The 17,454-nt window shown below is 40.2% G+C and overlaps 1 protein-coding gene across 2 annotated transcripts; it reads left to right on the forward strand.

Annotated features, from left to right (window-relative positions):
* Window positions 1–644: 644 nt before the first annotated feature.
* On the forward strand, window positions 645–7,835 carry LOC146972181 (uridine phosphorylase 1-like). Of its 2 annotated transcripts, none has more exons than XM_085802114.1 (8): window positions 645–746; window positions 978–1,116; window positions 2,535–2,646; window positions 2,735–2,893; window positions 3,036–3,150; window positions 5,047–5,256; window positions 5,347–5,493; window positions 7,161–7,835. In XM_085802114.1, exons 2-8 carry the CDS (start codon window positions 1,076–1,078, stop codon window positions 7,310–7,312), a joined length of 936 nt encoding a protein of 311 aa, XP_085658240.1. In that variant the 5' UTR covers window positions 645–746; window positions 978–1,075; the 3' UTR covers window positions 7,313–7,835. The 2 variants fall into 2 exon arrangements, with proteins under 2 accessions (XP_085658240.1, XP_085658241.1); XM_085802115.1 differs by having other exon boundaries at window positions 1,062–1,116.
* The last annotated feature ends 9,619 nt before the right edge of the window (window positions 7,836–17,454 follow it).

Genomic DNA, 17,454 nt, shown 5'->3' on the forward strand with positions numbered 1-17,454 from the left:
ACATGTTTTTATTACAAAAAATATTTAAAACCCATGACCAAATACACTCTGTTGTTATTTTACTTATAGATTAAAATGAGATAAAATATTATGCTTCCTTTTTGCTTGGGAGTACTGCTAGCCCCTTCCCTGGGCCCCTTTTGGGAACCATAGAACCAGCATTCTGAATTGTTAGTTATTGTGTCCCTGTGTTCATTTTAGTTATCTGTATGGTTGTTGTTTTTTTGTCTATTTTCAGACATTTTGTCTTTTTGTGCTGGTTGTGAGTCTCTTAGTGGTGGTTGTTTGTGTCTTTTGTGGTGGGGTTGCCCCTCATTGTGGTTGTTTTGTCTCTGGTTGTAGGCTACGTTTTTGCTTTGTTTTGTTCTTGCATGCATGGGTCCAACAGGTAATGTTAATTGTCACATAACTGTGATACCCTGCTGCGATTAAAAAAAACAACAGCAACCGTACTACTGAAGTTGGGCTGGAATCAGTTAGATTCAACACAATGTGGTTTCCGCTGTGGACATCACTTCAGTTAGCGTGGGAATTGCACACCTACTATTTCTTCACCTTTGCTCGTGACCGAGGCAGACTCGGCTACACCCTGCATCCCGTACTGGGCCAGCTGTGACGCTTGTGACGCACTGTACGTCACATCATCGTGGGCTGGATCCTCGCGCTACGGTGTCGACGATGACCACCGGGCGAAATTAATTTGTGATTAGCAGGGGAAACGGTTCTCTGGCGGCAACGTACCAAAGGTGAGTGTCTGCCTGTTGTTTGTAGCTATGATAGACTTTTACTGTCCCTTTGGTTTATCTCCAGGGTGAGGACAGCGACAATTGTCTCCCTTCCCCTTCCTGTGTCCGGCAAAGTGCAATGTGTTGCGATGTCTAATGATATGCTGAGGTGTTCACATGTGGAAAATATGACTTAATTGTGCTAATTAGAGCTTTAGTTGAGACTAATTCCTCACTTCTTTTATCTCTAAGCGTACACCTCAGCTTGTTGATGCGTCCAGGTGTCGGTCGTGGGTTTTGCTCCTGGTGAATGAATCAGATTTTGTTCGGACACAGCTGGTTTCAGGAAGATGGATTCAAAGGACGACAAGGCAGACGTGTCATGCAGCAGGTGAGAAGTTACATTATAGACTATAGGCTACTCCAGAATCCATGTAGCTACTGGCCTATATTTGTAATGTTTTCTGGTAGGCTAGATGTAGACTTATCGTTACGTGCCAGAGCGCACTTACGACGCGCACACACACACGCACGGTTAAGTCACGTTTCTACGTTATGTAATGTGTTTGCTCCCACGGTGCCATAGCAATTAGCTTTAGGTTGCACTCACAGCAGGTCACGTAAGAAGTCACTATCAACGAGGCAAAGAGTGAAGAGCTTTACAGATGTTCAGTTCGTATTCACCCAACTATAACCTCCTCACAGTCACTTCCTCATGATCATGAACTGAGTTCCTAGACATAGTGGCCTAGTAGGCTAATCAACAACAACAAAAGTATTTTTAAGTAGGCTATTGCACTCTAAGGGAGTTTACACCTTTCGAAATTTACACACTTAGGCTAATTAATTACAATAAACGACTCAAAACTTTAAACCTGTTATCATTGCTTTGGCAAAGTTACTGATTGATTGAGTAAACAAGCAAAAGAACTAACCAATAATATTCTGAACAATACTCCACCCTAGCAGGCAATAAAAATAATTCTATAACAAGAGCAGCTAAAGGACCATGTGCTTTCCTGGGAACCAAATATTAAACATGTTTTAATTAAAAAATAATAATAAAGATACATACTTGGTGGAGAGAGTGATGCAGCTTCTTTTCTGCAGTGAAACAAGTCAGAAAGAAGAGTAAAGTATTATAGCCCACTGTGTCTCTGGTTGCCCTCCAACCAGCTTCTTGAATCTCGACCCATTTCACCTGACAGAACTGGTCAGGTTTCCTGGCCTTACAGTCCTGCACACAAATTTTCAATTGGATTGTAGTCCGGGTTTTGATCATTGTCCATTTCGAAGTCACACTGTGTCTCAGATTTGACTTTCTGGCTAATGTCTGGAGAGGTTCCTTTAATATACCCACAACATTTCCCACTCTCATAATCCCATCTATTTTCTGAAGTGCACCAGTCTCTGTTGCAGCAAATCACCATAACAAATTTCATGTTTCACCTTGTTTCAAGGTTGGGATGGTGGTTTGATAGTGATGGTGGTGTTTTTCATATTCATGGCATGGTCATCTTATGTAAAACTAAACAATCTGTAAACAGTTGTTACTTGTGTCATTCATATCATAGATGCCCCTATCAATGTAATCTGATTGCTGAGTTCTTGTCCATAAAGACACATTTTCTTGGTTTGACCACAAGAGGGAGTCCAAATTCTTCAACAGTTCAGGCAAATGCTGTCCACAACGACTTCTTGTAACATTTGAGTCTGATCTTAGTCCTGCAGATCTCTGATTTCTCCAGCGAACGAGTGGACCTTAACCCAGTCTGACCCTTAAAGATCTATTTTTTCTGTCCTTTAAAGCCCTGTTTGTGTGCACAACCCACACCTGGATGCCCTTAAAGATGACATCCTCTACCATTTCAGTCTTGGAACAGGAACTCACAACCTACCAGCTATGTTTGGTGATGTCAAGGTAATGAATTTTATTTTTATTTGTGGAAGCAAATCACCTTCATAATCAATAGCAAATATTTATATTTCTCTCTTGTGTTTTCTCTTAGTTTGTGTGTGTTGGAGGAAGTCCCTGGAGAATGAAGTCATTCACTGAGTACATTGCTGCTGAGTTAAGCATGGAAGACCCCAAAGCGGACTACCCAAACATCTGTGCTGGAACGGATCGCTATGCCATGTACAAAGTTGGCCCTGTACTGTCTGTCAGTGTAAGTATGATTAAAAATGTCAAGGTAATTTTATGATATTTTATAAAAAACAAAACACCTATACACTGATACAAAACAAATACTGTATGAGGCAAATCTCTATGTCCTTTCAATTAAAAACAACTGTTTTCTTTATTTTCAGCATGGCATGGGCATTCCTTCCATTGCCATAATGTTGCATGAGCTAATAAAACTCCTCCATCATGCACGTTGCACAGATGTTACAATTATACGTATTGGGACCTCAGGTGGAATTGGTAAGCTAATTATTTGGATACACATTTTTTGTCATATAAGTGCCCCATATTACATCCAATTACACATTGGTACCATGATCAAATCATACAATTGAAGTCAGAAGTTTATATACACTTTGATCAAATACATTTAAACTCTGTTCTGCACTACTCTTTACATTTAACCTTAATTAATGAAGGTGAGTTAGGATTACTATTTAATTTTAAGAGTTTGAAATGTCATAATAATAGTAGAGAGAATTACTTATTTCAAGCTTTTTTTCTTTTATTACATTCATACTGTGTCTCTGGTAGCCTTCCACTAGCTTCTTGAATCTCGACCCATTTCACCTGACAGAGCAGGTCAAGTTTCCTGGCCTCCTTGCTCATACACATATTTACAGTCCTGCACACAAATATTCAATTAGATTATAGTCCGGGCTTTGATATGGCCAATCCATTACCTTGTCCTTGTCGTCCTTAAACCGTTTTGCCACACCTTTGAAAATATGTTTAGGGTCATTGTCCATTTTCGAAGACACATAAGCCGTTTTCCCACTATAATTAGCGGGTCGACGCGGGTTTTTTAAACGCGGGTCGACCCGCTAGTCTGGAGTCTGACCCCCCGCTGGGGGATCCGACAGAGCATAAAGCATAAACCAGTCACCCCGCTCTCATCCACGGTGCATAAAACACAGTGTCATGCCATGAGCTCCATCCGCTGAGGCAGACGAGGCGTCTGGCTGACCTGTGGAGCACCAGGACCGCGGAGGACAGCGAGTCTGGCACAACACGTCAGTTAAATAGACTGTCGCTTCTTTTTTTTTTCAAACGTTTTTGGTCAGTGTTGTTTGATCTTTTGATCCCAGTCTCGAATGAGAGCAGAGCTTTGTTTTGGTACATGATATGAGACACGACCGGCGTGATGACGTGGCGTCACGTAACGCTCAACGTCATCACGTAAATTAGCGGGTTGACCCGGGTCTGGCGTTCCCACTGCAAGCCGATCGGAGCCGAGCCGATTGAAGCCGATTTTAACCCGCGTCGCTTGCCGAGTCATTTGATGCGGGTCGGTGCGCCTTTCCCACTGCCACCAAAAGCCAGTTGTTAGCGGGTTTAAACGGGTTTTTTGGCCAGTGGGAAAGGGGTAATACAGTAGGCTATGTGACTCAGATTTGACTTTCTGGCTAATGTCTGAAGAGGTTACTGTAATACCCACAACATTTCCCACTTTCATAATGCCCTCTGTTTTTGAAGTGCACCAGTCTCTTTTGCAGCAAAGCACCACAATAAATGTATGCTGCCCCTTGTTTCAAGGTTGGGATGGTGGTTTGATGGTGATGATGGTGTTCTTCATTTTCATGGCATGGTCAGCTTAGTGTATGTAAAACTAAACAACTAAACTAAACAATCTGTAAACAGCTGTTACAAATTACTTGTGTCATTCACATAATGTAGATGCCCATACTGTACCAATGTCATCAGACAGTTGAGTTCTTGTCCATAAAGACACATTTTGTTTGACCAGAAGAGGGAGTCCAAATTCTTTAACAGCTCAGGCAAGTGCCGCCCACAACGCCTTCTTGTAAATAAAGGGAGGGGACTTTGTGTAAATTGTTACTATTATGACTAATTTCTCCAGTTTTCTGATATTTTTGTTTTCACTTTTATTATAAAGTATGACACCCTTTCTCATATATACCAAACTTTATATTTTAATAAGGTTTGGTTGTGTTTAATTTCAAAATGAACAGAATAAATAAAAACAGCTTACACCCACAATTTAAGGTATCCCTTTAATAGTCTTAATATGGTCTTTATCGCTCCAAGAACATATGAGAGATTCCTTTTTAATTAATGCTTTCTGTACTTTTAGTCTAGATATTGTGTATCTTACATTTCACTTTTGGTTTATAGGGCTTGACCCTGGCACTGTTGTTGTTACGAAACAGTCTGTGGATGCCACGTTCCTGCCCAAGTTTGAACAGGTGATCCTGGGGAGGACTGTGGTGCGCAATACTGATCTGGACGAAAGTCTGGCAGAGGAGCTGTTGCAATGCAGCAAAGAATTGAACCATTTTGAGACAGTGATAGGCAACACCATGTGTACGCTTGATTTCTATGAAGGTATGTTGTTCTGCTGCTTTGAGTTGCCAATTCATGTGTAATGTGCGTCAGTTGCAATCCTCTTGCTTATCTCTCTATGTGATCTCCCAGGGCAAGCCCGTCTGGATGGTGCTTTCTGCTCATACACTGAGAAGGATAAACAGGACTATCTCACTAAAGCCAAAGAAGCAGGGGTCCATAATATTGAAATGGAATCATCAGCTTTTGCTGCTATGTGCAAACTCAGTGGTCTACGAGGTAAGAAAGGTGCAATATCAGCATTTTGTTAGAAGTAGGGATGGGCATCGTTTAGGTTTTATCCAGTACCGGTGCCAAACCGCTACTTTTGATATGGTGCCTGAACTGGTGCTTAAAGAATAGAAAACATACAAACTTTGTCCAATAACGGTGCCTTTTCATTTTTAAAGCTGTACAGAAAAGAAAATTGAATTTGAGCCCACTCTGGGTCATAAAATTAGTGCAATAACTCATCTATCAGACGATGTAGGCCAAACTTTGTGCAAAATTCTATTTTTGATTAAATCCGGGATGAAAGTGTGGTATTTTTTTTCCGCATTGGATAATGCAGGTGCATGGATTATACGTCGGCCTGCTCACGATTCACCAGCCACTGATATTGGACCCCCTAACCCTAACCCTAACCCGTCATCCGTCAATCAAACGTCTGAGACACGCACACACACACGGATCTCGGGCTCGCCCCAAGCTTTGAATATCCCGCCCGCTCAATAATGACCAATCAAATTCGTTTTCCTTACTCGGGTAAACTCGTGCGGCAACTCGTGACAACTCGGTGCGACAAACAGGACATACGGCCATTTCTGTACACCTTTAAAGGGATAGTTCAACATTTTGGCAAATTGGCCCATTGCCATAATCGCTATAGTCATAGCAGTAGGTTCGTTACCTTTAATTGTAGGTGTAAGCTATTTTCAGTACGGCGGAGCGCAGCAGCTGGCTGCTCAGAGCTACGCTATGGAGGCTAAAGGAATTTCTTGGTTTCCCTCATTAAACTCATCAAATTCAACATCCCAAAACTCCACAGCGCTTTTGTAGACAAGTTGTGAGCTGCACAACCACCACGCTATGAGATAATGACGGAACGATACGAAACGGAGCCGTTTTCGAGGTAAATACAGGGTAAATACGGAGACTGCTTGCTGAAAAACTGTCCCTGAACGCAACGCGCATCAGCGGTTTTGTATGTATTTACCTCGAAAACGGCTCCGTTTCGTATCGTTCCGTCATTATCTCATAGCGTGGTGGTTGTGCAGGTCACAACTTGTCTACAAAAGCGCTGTGGAGTTTTGGGATTTTGTATTTGATGAGTTTAATGAGGGAAACCAAGAAATTCCGTTAGCCTCCATAGCGTAGCTCTGAGCAGCCAGCTGCTGCGCTCCGCCGTACTGAAAATAGCTTACACCGACAATTAAAGGTAATGAACCTACTGCTATGACTATAGCAATTATGGCAATGGGCCAATTTGCCAAAATGTTGAACTATCCCTTTAAGGCATTTTGTGAAGTGAAAAGTTGTGCATACTGTGAAAACACAAGGTGCACCGCCGCAGCGGAATAAACAGGCAATTAGGAAAAAAAACTAACTCTGCTGATATTGGCAGCTCTCTCACACAAAAACCGATGTGACAACACATCTCGGCACAGTAATAGAGCTTACCGGGCGATAGGTCTAATTAAAAAATTCAGTGGCACTGAAATTAAGCACAGAATTATTATTATTTTTCGGTCTGGTTACTACCATTTACGTCAGCACTGGTTCCATTATGGTACAGAGTATCGGTACCCATCCCTAGTTAGAACTGGCTCTTTTTCAGTGTCATAAGATCGAGAATTTTGTCTTCAAACTTTGTTCAATTTCTATCATCCATTTTTTGTTGTGTAAAGCGGCAGTGGTATGTGTGACGTTACTGGATCGGCTGAAGGGGGATCAGTTGAGAAGCTCCCATGAAGTTCTTCACACTTACCAACAACGTCCTCAGATACTGGTTGGCTACTATATTAAGAAGCAGCTGAGAGCCAAAGCAGCAGGTAAATAAGACAGTTAATACAAAGCTATGCAAACTATACCAAATTCCTGTTTTTTTTCTCCTGATACCTGAAACATCATACAGAGCAGTAGCCTAACTGAACTTTAAACAATAATTTGCATGCATGCATGTCTTCTCACCAGAAGGCATATGCAGTGTCGCACAACCCTTACTGTTTTTCCATGACCATTTAACCAAACTTTGAATGTAATATAGAAGCTTTTTGTCATCGAATGTCTTATTTAAGGCTACCTCTCTTTTATACTAACATTTAAAGTTCCTTATCTGTAGAACCATGACTTTGCAAATGTTTGTTCTTGTGATGTTATTGGTTGTACCAAAACTCTACAAACATGTATATTGAGTAATTTTTTATTCAGAGTGTATTTATGTTGTTGTTTTTTTAGTAATAGACTTATGCAATGTTTGTAGAGGTTTCATTCAGAACCTAAGATGTAACAAATTGTCACTTATTTGGGGGAAAAGAAATTTCACTCATTGTCTAATAAAGTGTTAAATTGTTTCACTCTGACATGTTTGAAGCTGGAGGATTTTTTTTTTTTTTCAACTTGAGCTATTTGTAGTTGCTACATGCTATATGCTATATGAAGCTCTAATGAAGCTCAGTATAATGAGGATTGGCATCCTTACACTGTTATGTTAAAGCAGAAGTAAGTGGTCCGGTCGTTTTCGCTAATGCTGCGTTCCAGGCAGGCTTTTGAAATCGTAAATTACAGCTTCAAGTCACAACTTACGACTTTGTAGCGTTTCAGGCAACCCACTCGCGTTTTTCCGACCTGTTTTACCGGTGAAAGTCACTATAACAGTCACTCGTAACTTCCGACCGGTGAACTCGTACCAGATCGAACTGGTACCACTTCACGGTCGGAAAAATACGAGTTTCCTTGAACGCACCATAACAGTCCTCGTCCCTACGTCGCCACATTCACAGCGTTCCTTGGCTGCACACACAGCCCTGCATGCCGTTCTCTCTCCTCATTGGATAAAAACTGTAGGATACGATAAATGTTTTCTCCTCGGCTCAGAGCAGAGCAGAGGGACTGACAGACCCGTGTTTCAGACCAAACACTCTATGTAAGTGATTGCTGTCGGAAGATATAACTATTTAAGACTTATATTAACACAAATATATCACTTACTTCTGCTTTAATGAAGTTAATGGTGGTTTACATTTAATCATACATTTATCTGCTATCAACCATGAATCTTTTTAGTTTTAATTCAGATATTTCATCCACCAAATAATATAATTTCAACAATTTCAATGGTGTCACTTTTCATTGTGAATCCCCACAAATATCTGTTACAATAACAGTGGTGTGCACAGAGGGAGGGGGCAGGGGGGCGATTGCCCCCCCTCGTTGCTCAGTTGTGCAAAAGTCCCCTTTTGGGAGCCAAAACGCGTTCTAAAGTGCCCTCTTCAGTGGCGAGGCCCGCTGTATGTGCCCTTTTTTTTCCTTTCGCCCCTGCCCTTCAAAAAGTCTGCGCACGCCACAATCCCGTGAGAAATTTGGGATCAGGGGCCTCATTTATAAAACTGTGCGTAGGAAAGATCACTACAGGTGGTGTACGGAGAAAAAACTTAAGATTTATAACAGAGTGTGCACGCACATCCTACGCCTGTTTCCATTTATAAATCACAATCAATTCTAAAGTTGGTGCACATGAGGAAGCGCTTTACCCCACCCATATGGTGCCTATATAAGGTCAGGAACACCCTTGATGAATATTCATTCACACCAAATCCATGACCGAGAAAATAAATTTCCCACATGTGGAAATACGGGGCTGGTCCGACCAACCCAAATGACTCGGGCTTCGGGCTTCCTTTTTTCTTTTTTTCTTTCTTTCTTTCTTTCTTTCTTTTTTTCTTTCTTTCTTTCTTTCTTTCTTTCTTTCTTTCTTTCTTTCTTTCTTTCTTTCTTTCTTTCTTTCTTCATTTTATTTATTTATTTATTTTATATAAAGCACATCTGTGTTGTTTTTTCTTTTTTTGGCCGGTTCAGGCCGAGAATGAATGCTAGTGAGTTCATCCACAGCATATGGAAGTCGGAACTGGCTTGTGGGCCACTCATCATGTGCCGATAGGTCCACTCGCTCCGGACAGGCACCTTTGGGGGGATACGTGCTCATACAGTATAGCACAATATATATGTATATGATATATGAGTTTCTGAAGTGCAAATTTGAAGAGAGTCGGCTGCTCTGCTTTTGCCGCCTTGCCAATCTGCTGTACTCCGAAAAGCAAAAATAGGCAAAGGGGGGGATGTGTGGAGCTGAGACATTGCTACGTGGCATTTTTTTCATGAAGACCGGTTTCAGCCAGCTTGCTGTAGTTATTGTTACAACATTCTTGAGGATGGCAGCAGAGGACCAAACAAAACATGGGCTGAAATGACTCATTTAAAAAAAAAAAACAATATTCGTTGCTCGGCAACCAATATAGACAACTCTTTATTTTTCTATTTTTCGAACATTTTCTATTTTTCCAATCATTGCAATCTGGGCTAAATAATGTACTTTTAGTCACTCAGTTTGTCAGTTAGTTAGTTAGACAGTTAGTTATTTAGTTAGTTAGTCATTTTGACCTCATCCCACAACACAACACGAGTTCAGATATTAAAAAGCTGTCAAACAGTTGTCAAACAGATAACAAATGAACATTACTCATAATATAAACATTGAACATAACAATGACAGTCCCTTGCTCTCATGAGAAATGGACATGAATTCATTTTGAAAATTTTTATATAGGACACACTGTTCGAAAAATAGAAAATGAATGAGTCGTCTATATTGGTTGCCTAGCAATGACTGTTGTTATTTTTTGTAAAGTATGTGTGTGTGTATATGAATGTGAAGCATTACTATAACGTCTTTTGAACTGTGTGTCTGGCTGCTAGTTTAACACTAGAACCGCCAACACTCCAAGTACTCCTAGAACCACCAAGAGGTCATTTTGACCTCCATTCATTCTAATGCAAAAATGTATATGGCTATATAAATGCATTTTTGCATTAGAATGAATGGAGGTCAAAATGACCTCTTGGTGGTTCTAGGAGTACTTGGAGTGTTGGCGGTTCTAGTGTTAAACTTGAAAGTAAACCATACCGAGACAGGGAGGTAAAGAAGAAAGTTTGTCAATGATTTCTGGCTGCTTTGTCCTCTACACCTTATTCGCCTCACAGTATTTCTTATCCAGTTCCTCATACTAAAGTCTTTTCTAAGATCGCCCTGCCCTGATTATTTCCAGTCCTCCCCAAGTTTCCCTTTATATGGACAGTTATCCTAGTTTGCTGCATGAGCCACTCCTACAAACAAACGGAAACCAATAAAGTGAAACCTAACAGATTTACCTCAATACTTTTCATTTACTGATTAAGCTTGAGCTAACATTTGCATATATATTCTACTCACTTGACAAGAGGAACTGCAGGACACAAAATAGGCTTCTGTTATAAATAAAATATTTATTCTAATTATTTTAATTTAATTAATTTGTAAGATTTGCTGTCCTATTTCCCAATGAGGTGTCTAAATGCAATACAAGCATTACAATAAGGTGATCTTTGATGGAACTTGTAGACTGTGTGCCTATTTTTGTGTTTTGTGTCCACAATGCAGGCTACCCAGAAAACACTCAAGAGGCTGACTTCCTTTTAGGATGTTTACTTGTTCCTCAATGGTAGGCTACAATGAAAACTGGAACAGATAAAACATTCTACACTCGATGAATTGTGATTGCAACCTTCTCACTGTAGGTTCTGGTGAGACTAGTCGCCATAAAAACGATTTTATTCCTGTGGCGATAGCCCTCCTCCTAATGAGTATTTATTTATTTAATTATCGTAACATGTTTCAGTGTGCTGCTTTTATTCTGTATGTGTGTTGACTTGGGTTTTGTGTAAGTGTTGACCACTATTGCATAGACAATTTTGCCCTACAACAAAAGAAAGTGGTGGTAACTCATCAGAGTGCAGTTCTGAGGAAAATGAGTTTAAAGTATTTTTTGTCAGAATAAGGTAACTTGTGTTACGGTGTTCTCTTGTTGTTTCACCGCAGTTTTGGGGAGTTAGTGAAAGCCACCCATAAATATATCCTGACTAAGATAACTTTGAGTCAAGATATTTATCCACATGATGTAGCAGACCTTTAATGTCCCAAAAATGACAAAATCTCATTTTTGACAAAAAATGAGTTACCCCCTTCTTTTGTTGTAGGCAGTATTGCCCCCTTATATAATAAAGATAATAAAGACAGATTAAATTTAATTAAATTGGTGTGACAATGGATTTAGATAGATAGACTTTATTGTTGTCATTGCACAAGCACAACGAAATTGGTCGCAATCCCAGGTCCAAACGTATAAACACAGCAGCAATAGACAATAAATTAAAAACTCTAAAAAAAAATTATCCACACACATAAACACACCATATATATTGCACACTGACTTAGGCATTTAGGGCAGCAACGGCTCTTGCGTAAAAACTATTCTTTAATCTATTTGTTTTTGCTTTAAGAGCCCTGTATCTTCTGCCTGATGGCAGCAGCTCAAACTCATTTAATTATAGAGAGTAAATATCAAAATGCCATGCATTCCACTGGCAGTTTTCTTGTTTCAGGTCCTGGACTTTACCACAGTAAAATATGCCTCAATATACTTTAGATTCTGCTTTGGGATATGCCCAATTTATTTTGTTTTAACCACATTAATAAATGTGGTAGAATTTGTACAAAAATGTTGTCATCTGAAAGAAGATTTTTTTTGGACATTATTATGACCTTGTGTTTTTTCAAAAATCACAAGGTCATAATAATGTCCATAAATATCTTATTGTTGCCTTTCTAGACTCTGTACTTTTATTCTGACTACAAAAGCCCAATTATGTCCATCAGCTACAGTTGTGCATTTATTTAAGCCACTTTGCTCTGGTCTGTTTAAAAATCACATCATACTATTCCAAGTTGTAGGAATATATTTGTCAAAGGTTAGTTGCCTTCACTTGGCATGTGTGTGTTTGTGCAGCAATGTTCTCAGCTCAGTAAACATTATGAACATTGTCAGTAGTGACTTGACGTACACACTTCTTCAATGTTTTGTCCAATGTTTTTGGTATTTAGATGGAAAAAATAATGGAGTAACCTGAACATTTGAACATACTCAGATGTGTTTGTGTCTTACCATTGTCAAAAACACTTTATTTTACATGGATGGAAAAGAAAAGAAAAAATTAAGTAAAACTTAGCAAGTCTTATCCTGCACTCATGGAAAACATCTGGCAAACGCTCTGCAACTCCCTTTGGCAGACTTACAACTAAACCAAATATTGCCCAACTCATCTCCAGAGCTTAGGGCCATGTTCATTCACATGCAGTCATCAGCAAATTTGTTTGACATGAAGCAAAGTCCCTACCAAAACTGTTCATGTTAATATAAATCAGCAAACACTTCTTATCAGATGCTTCCCTATCAAAGTCTACTTCCAGCCATTGCTAGTGAGGTTGTGAAAGCAGAACACAAAGAAAATGCATCATCTGAATTTTCTCAAATATTTACTTACTGTGTCTACTTCGTTGCATGTTGTATTTTTACTTTACAAAAACAAACAAAATGTTCTGTACAGTAATTCCTAGCTGCATATAACTACTAGTATTTAGATAATGTTAAAAGTCATCAGTCAGAAACATTCTCCCATAGTTTCTCTCTTTTTTTTTAAGTGAGCCCAGAACTGATCTGCAGATGTGTTTGTGACAGAGGATCTGGTCAACACAAAGGAATACTTCATTGCAGTTACTGCTGATCAAAAGAAAAGTATGCATGCTACAGGATCATAGACCTACAATAATCCAAATGGCATTGCATACAGAGCCATTTTGGAGGGGGAGGTGGATTGTGCTGCTACTGAAGGGTGTCTGGCCAATAGCAGGGTGGTCCAAGGGCATGGTCCTTCCACTATTGGGACACTTGAGTTCCACCATTTGCATTCTATGACTCTTCGTCTCTACATGATAGTTGTCAACCACTCAGGCAACATCACACACACTGTCTTATTTCAAAACCACGGGATGTCAGAAGCAGTTCTCTAAATTGGTGCACCAATAGTCTGGCTTCCTGTCCACAATGAACAAGCAGTTGCCGGGCTGGATTAACACAGACCTTTGCTCATCATGGTGGAGCATATAGCTCTACATGGCAAAGGTGGGAGGGTTACTTGGTTTCGGAAGGGATGACACGCCGTTAATAAATGTCTGGTAGCTTCTCTGGATGGAGATGTCACCATAGGGATTGTATTGGGGGTGATCACTGGAAAAATTATGGACTTCATGGAACATCTATTCTATATCTTAATTGATTGCCACAGGTTGCTCCCTAAAATGGGGTAGTGGGTAGTGAAACACAACTGAGTCTCTATAGCTGGAGCATATTGTTGGTTGTCAAGAGTGGTACAATGAAGGCCATTGCCATAGATCTCCGCTCTTCTTCACTCTTACCATGCTTGCCTCGAGCATGTCAACTGCTTTGTGGGCGTGTTTTGATCCTCTTAATATCCTCTTGCTAAGAAAGGGTAGGGTGTACTGTCCAACTTTCACCGGCTTTCTACTTGGCCGAACAGGTCTACGGTAGTAAAGGAGACAATGAATAGCTGTGAGAGGTTGAGTGCTGACCCTGAAGGTGTTTGAAGGCCCTTGCAAGTTCTAACTGTTGCTGGGATTCATGGTGAGCTGAGGCGTGTTGGCTCAAAAAATCAGGTCTCTGTGATCTGGACCAATGAGCAGTGGATGACCTCGTGGAAGTGAGTATGGGCACTGCACACACTGCTTGAAGGATTCACAACATGCACAATGGCACTTTGAGAAATCATCTAAAGATCAAATCTAATGCACAAAATGCCCCTCCCTGCACCTAAACCTACTTTCCAGTGCCTATCATGCATTGATCCAAGCACGCACTTAACACAGGGAAGGACATGCTGATGAGTGTTTGGAGCCTCAAGCATCATTGCACACTTAATTTTATGCAGTGGGATTTCTTGCAAAACGTAGGCTCTGAGTTTCATTGTGACACTGCGCTTTCATTCTGAGTTTTACTGTCACATTTGCAAGCAAGAGCATAACTTTGAACAGACTGTGTCTGGGTAAGGGCAACTTCCTCTTATCTCAGGCTTGGTTTATATGGTTTAGCAGGGAGCAGTTGCAGCACTTTTCATGCCAAGAGTTATCGAAAGTAACCTTTTATTTGCTAGAAATCACAAGCCTTATTTTATAAAACTGCTGATCATTCAACATGAACAGCTGATCACAGTATTTTTCTGCCAAACTTTTGCCTTTTTAAAATCATCTTGAGGTCTCAAGGTCAGAGGCAGCAACTGTATAGCATTGGTTAAAAAAAAGCAATAGAAAAACATGACACTGTGATCTGTTCCAACTCCAGCAGTAATGTGTTCATTGATGACAAAAGACTGTCATCACCTATGGCTGGCTGATGAGCAGCCCTTCCATTATCAAAGTTGTAAGTATATTTTTGGGGGGCGTTTTGCCTTTAATGGACAGGAGAGTTTTTTTTTTTTTTTAAGTATATTTTTGGGGCTTTTTAATGGCTTTAATTGATAGCACAGTCGAGAGAGTTAGGAAATGGGGTGCAAGGTCTGCTCGATGCAGGATTCGACCTGGGGCCGCCTGCAGTGAGGACTGTACTGTGATTAACTTGCATGAAGCTTCACTTGATAAACATAACACTTAATACTGTTAGTTAGTATGATCTGTTTTTTTTCCTTTATTGATGACTATTAACAAATAATTTCCTCATAGAGATGGGAAATAGGCCACATGTCTTTATTTTTTGTGATGCACTTCAATTAAGCTATTAAGAATGAAAGTAGCCTATAATGTGAAATTATCAACAAGACAGGGATGGCCTTACAGTTACAGCAGTTCTTGGTGGCATCGATTTGACAGCTCATAAAATTCTCGTAATGCCACTGTTTATCCATTTACTTTGCCACATTAAAATGACTCACCCTTACATGACCTAAACTGGATAGAGTTTTATTAAATCATTTATGTGTGCTATAAAACAATGTCTTGACTTTCATGGAGGTTAATGTCCTCATATTCTAACTCACCCAGCAATGCCATTTAAAAATTAACCAAAGAATGTCATTTGATTCATGTCTCAAGTCTCAGTTTCACTTGACAGTATGTACCAACACGTATGTTTTTAAGAACGTACTCCATGGCAGGACTGGTCTTGGACTACTCAACCTGTAGCATGGTACAATTGCCTTTTCATCTACTGAATCAAGTTTACTAAGAATTAAAGATTTGACTGGGATCAAAATTATCCTCCAACAGCTTAATGTTAAAACAAACAGGGTTTGAGCTGAACCCATTCCAGATGACGATATACGCAATTAGTTTATCAATAGACCATGGAGGCTGTCACATGTTAAGTTCTGTAGATAAACTTACAACTACTACTACTACTACTACTCTGATGAGCCAATATCTAAATCTGAAAAGATGCAAATTGATAAAGAAAGAAGAAGAGAAAGATGTAGCTGTGTCTGATAAGCTGTGCCGGATTGTCAGTCAGGTTCAGGTGCAGGTACGATTCCCAAGCCTGGGGCCTCCCAGGTGGAGTTTGTATGTTCTCCCTGTGCCCGTGTGGGCTTTTTCTGGGTTCCTCAGCTTCCTCCCACAGTCCAAAGACATGCACAGTACACACTCTAAATTGCCTATAGGTGTGAGCATGCATGCCTTGACCACTTCTATATGTCTGCCCTGTTATAGACTGATGATCAGTCCAGGATGTACCCCAACCTATGTCAGCTGGGACTGGGCTGTCTTACATCTGCCGCTTTAGATGAAAAACACTTTAAAAAGAGCATTTAATCTTTTTTACAAGAGCAGAAGATATTTACACATTTACACCAAATATTGCCCAACAGACCTCTCTTACCAGAACTCAAAATGTTGCCTGAGAAACAAAATTTAGGCCTAAATCTGTCCAGATGTGATTAGGCAATGCCGCTTCCAAAACCTTCTTGGCTGAACAAACACTTCCTACCAGACGTTTCCCTATCAAAGACTCCATCCATAGTTAGTAAGACAAATTGTGAAGTCAGTACAAAGAGTGTTGGAGGCCACAGCTCACATTGTCCAGTTTGAAGACAATGGGGAACTGGAGTTCAGGATAATGTCCTGTTGTTCTTTTCTCTGATTGTTGAATAAACTAATTTAAGTATAAAGAGTCCAATAAATAAAACACAAAAATTAGATATGTCTGGTACTGTATACTTGTACTATCCAATCTGAATCCTAATCTTACACTAAGTGTGTTTAAGTGTGTTTACTACTTGAATTGTGTGACACATAACCAACAGTGGTGGGCCAGTCCAAGTCCAAGTTTTTTTTTGTTTAAAGCAGAAGTAAGTGGTCCGGTCGTTTTCGCTAATGCTGCGTTCCAGGCAGGCTTTTGAAATCGTAAATTACAGCTTCAAGTCACAACTTACGACTTTGTAGCGTTCCAGGCAACCCACTCGTGTTTTTCCGACCTGTTTTACCGGTGAAAGTCACTATAACGGCCACTCGTAACTTCCGACCGGTGAACTCGTACCAGATCGAACTGGTACCACTTCACGGTCGGAAAAATACGAGTTTCCTTGAACGCACCAGAACAGTCCTCGTCGCTACGTCACCACATTCACGGCGTTCCTTGGCTGCACACACAGCCCTGCATGCCGTTCTCTCTCCTCATTGGATAAAAACTGTAGGATACGATAAATGTTTTCTCTTCGGCTCAGAGCAGAGCAGAGGGACTGACAGACCCGTGTTTCAGTCCAAACACTCTATGTAAGTGATTGCTGTCGGAAGATATAACTATTTAAGACTTATATTAACACAAATATATCACTTACTTCTGCTTTAACTCCCACCCTATCCTTTTTTTTGTGGGTTTGTGTGTGCTGTTATCACCACTACCAAAATAAGATTATAAGTATCCTTAGAGGTTAATTTGAAGTCTTTTGTGCATGAAAGACGACTGAAGGTGGAAGTGATGGCCTCATTACTTGTGAAGACGGGATGCAGAGATTCAGTTAGATTCACTTATCGAATTCAATTTCGGT

Source organism: Trachurus japonicus, chromosome 16, assembly GCF_045865225.1.
Source record: "Trachurus japonicus isolate A0001 chromosome 16, Traja_1.0".
In the NCBI taxonomy this organism is placed as follows: Eukaryota; Metazoa; Chordata; class Actinopteri; order Carangiformes; family Carangidae; genus Trachurus; species Trachurus japonicus.

Coding starts and splice junctions, on each gene's coding strand:
- LOC146972181 (XM_085802114.1), top strand. CDS start 1,076: ATGGATTCAAAGGACGACAAGGCAGACGTGTCATGCAGCAG. Junction 1,117..2,534: donor GCAGACGTGTCATGCAGCAG/GTGAGAAGTTAC, acceptor TGTCCTTTAAAG/CCCTGTTTGTGTGCACAACC. Junction 5,257..5,346: donor TACGCTTGATTTCTATGAAG/GTATGTTGTTCT, acceptor GTGATCTCCCAG/GGCAAGCCCGTCTGGATGGT.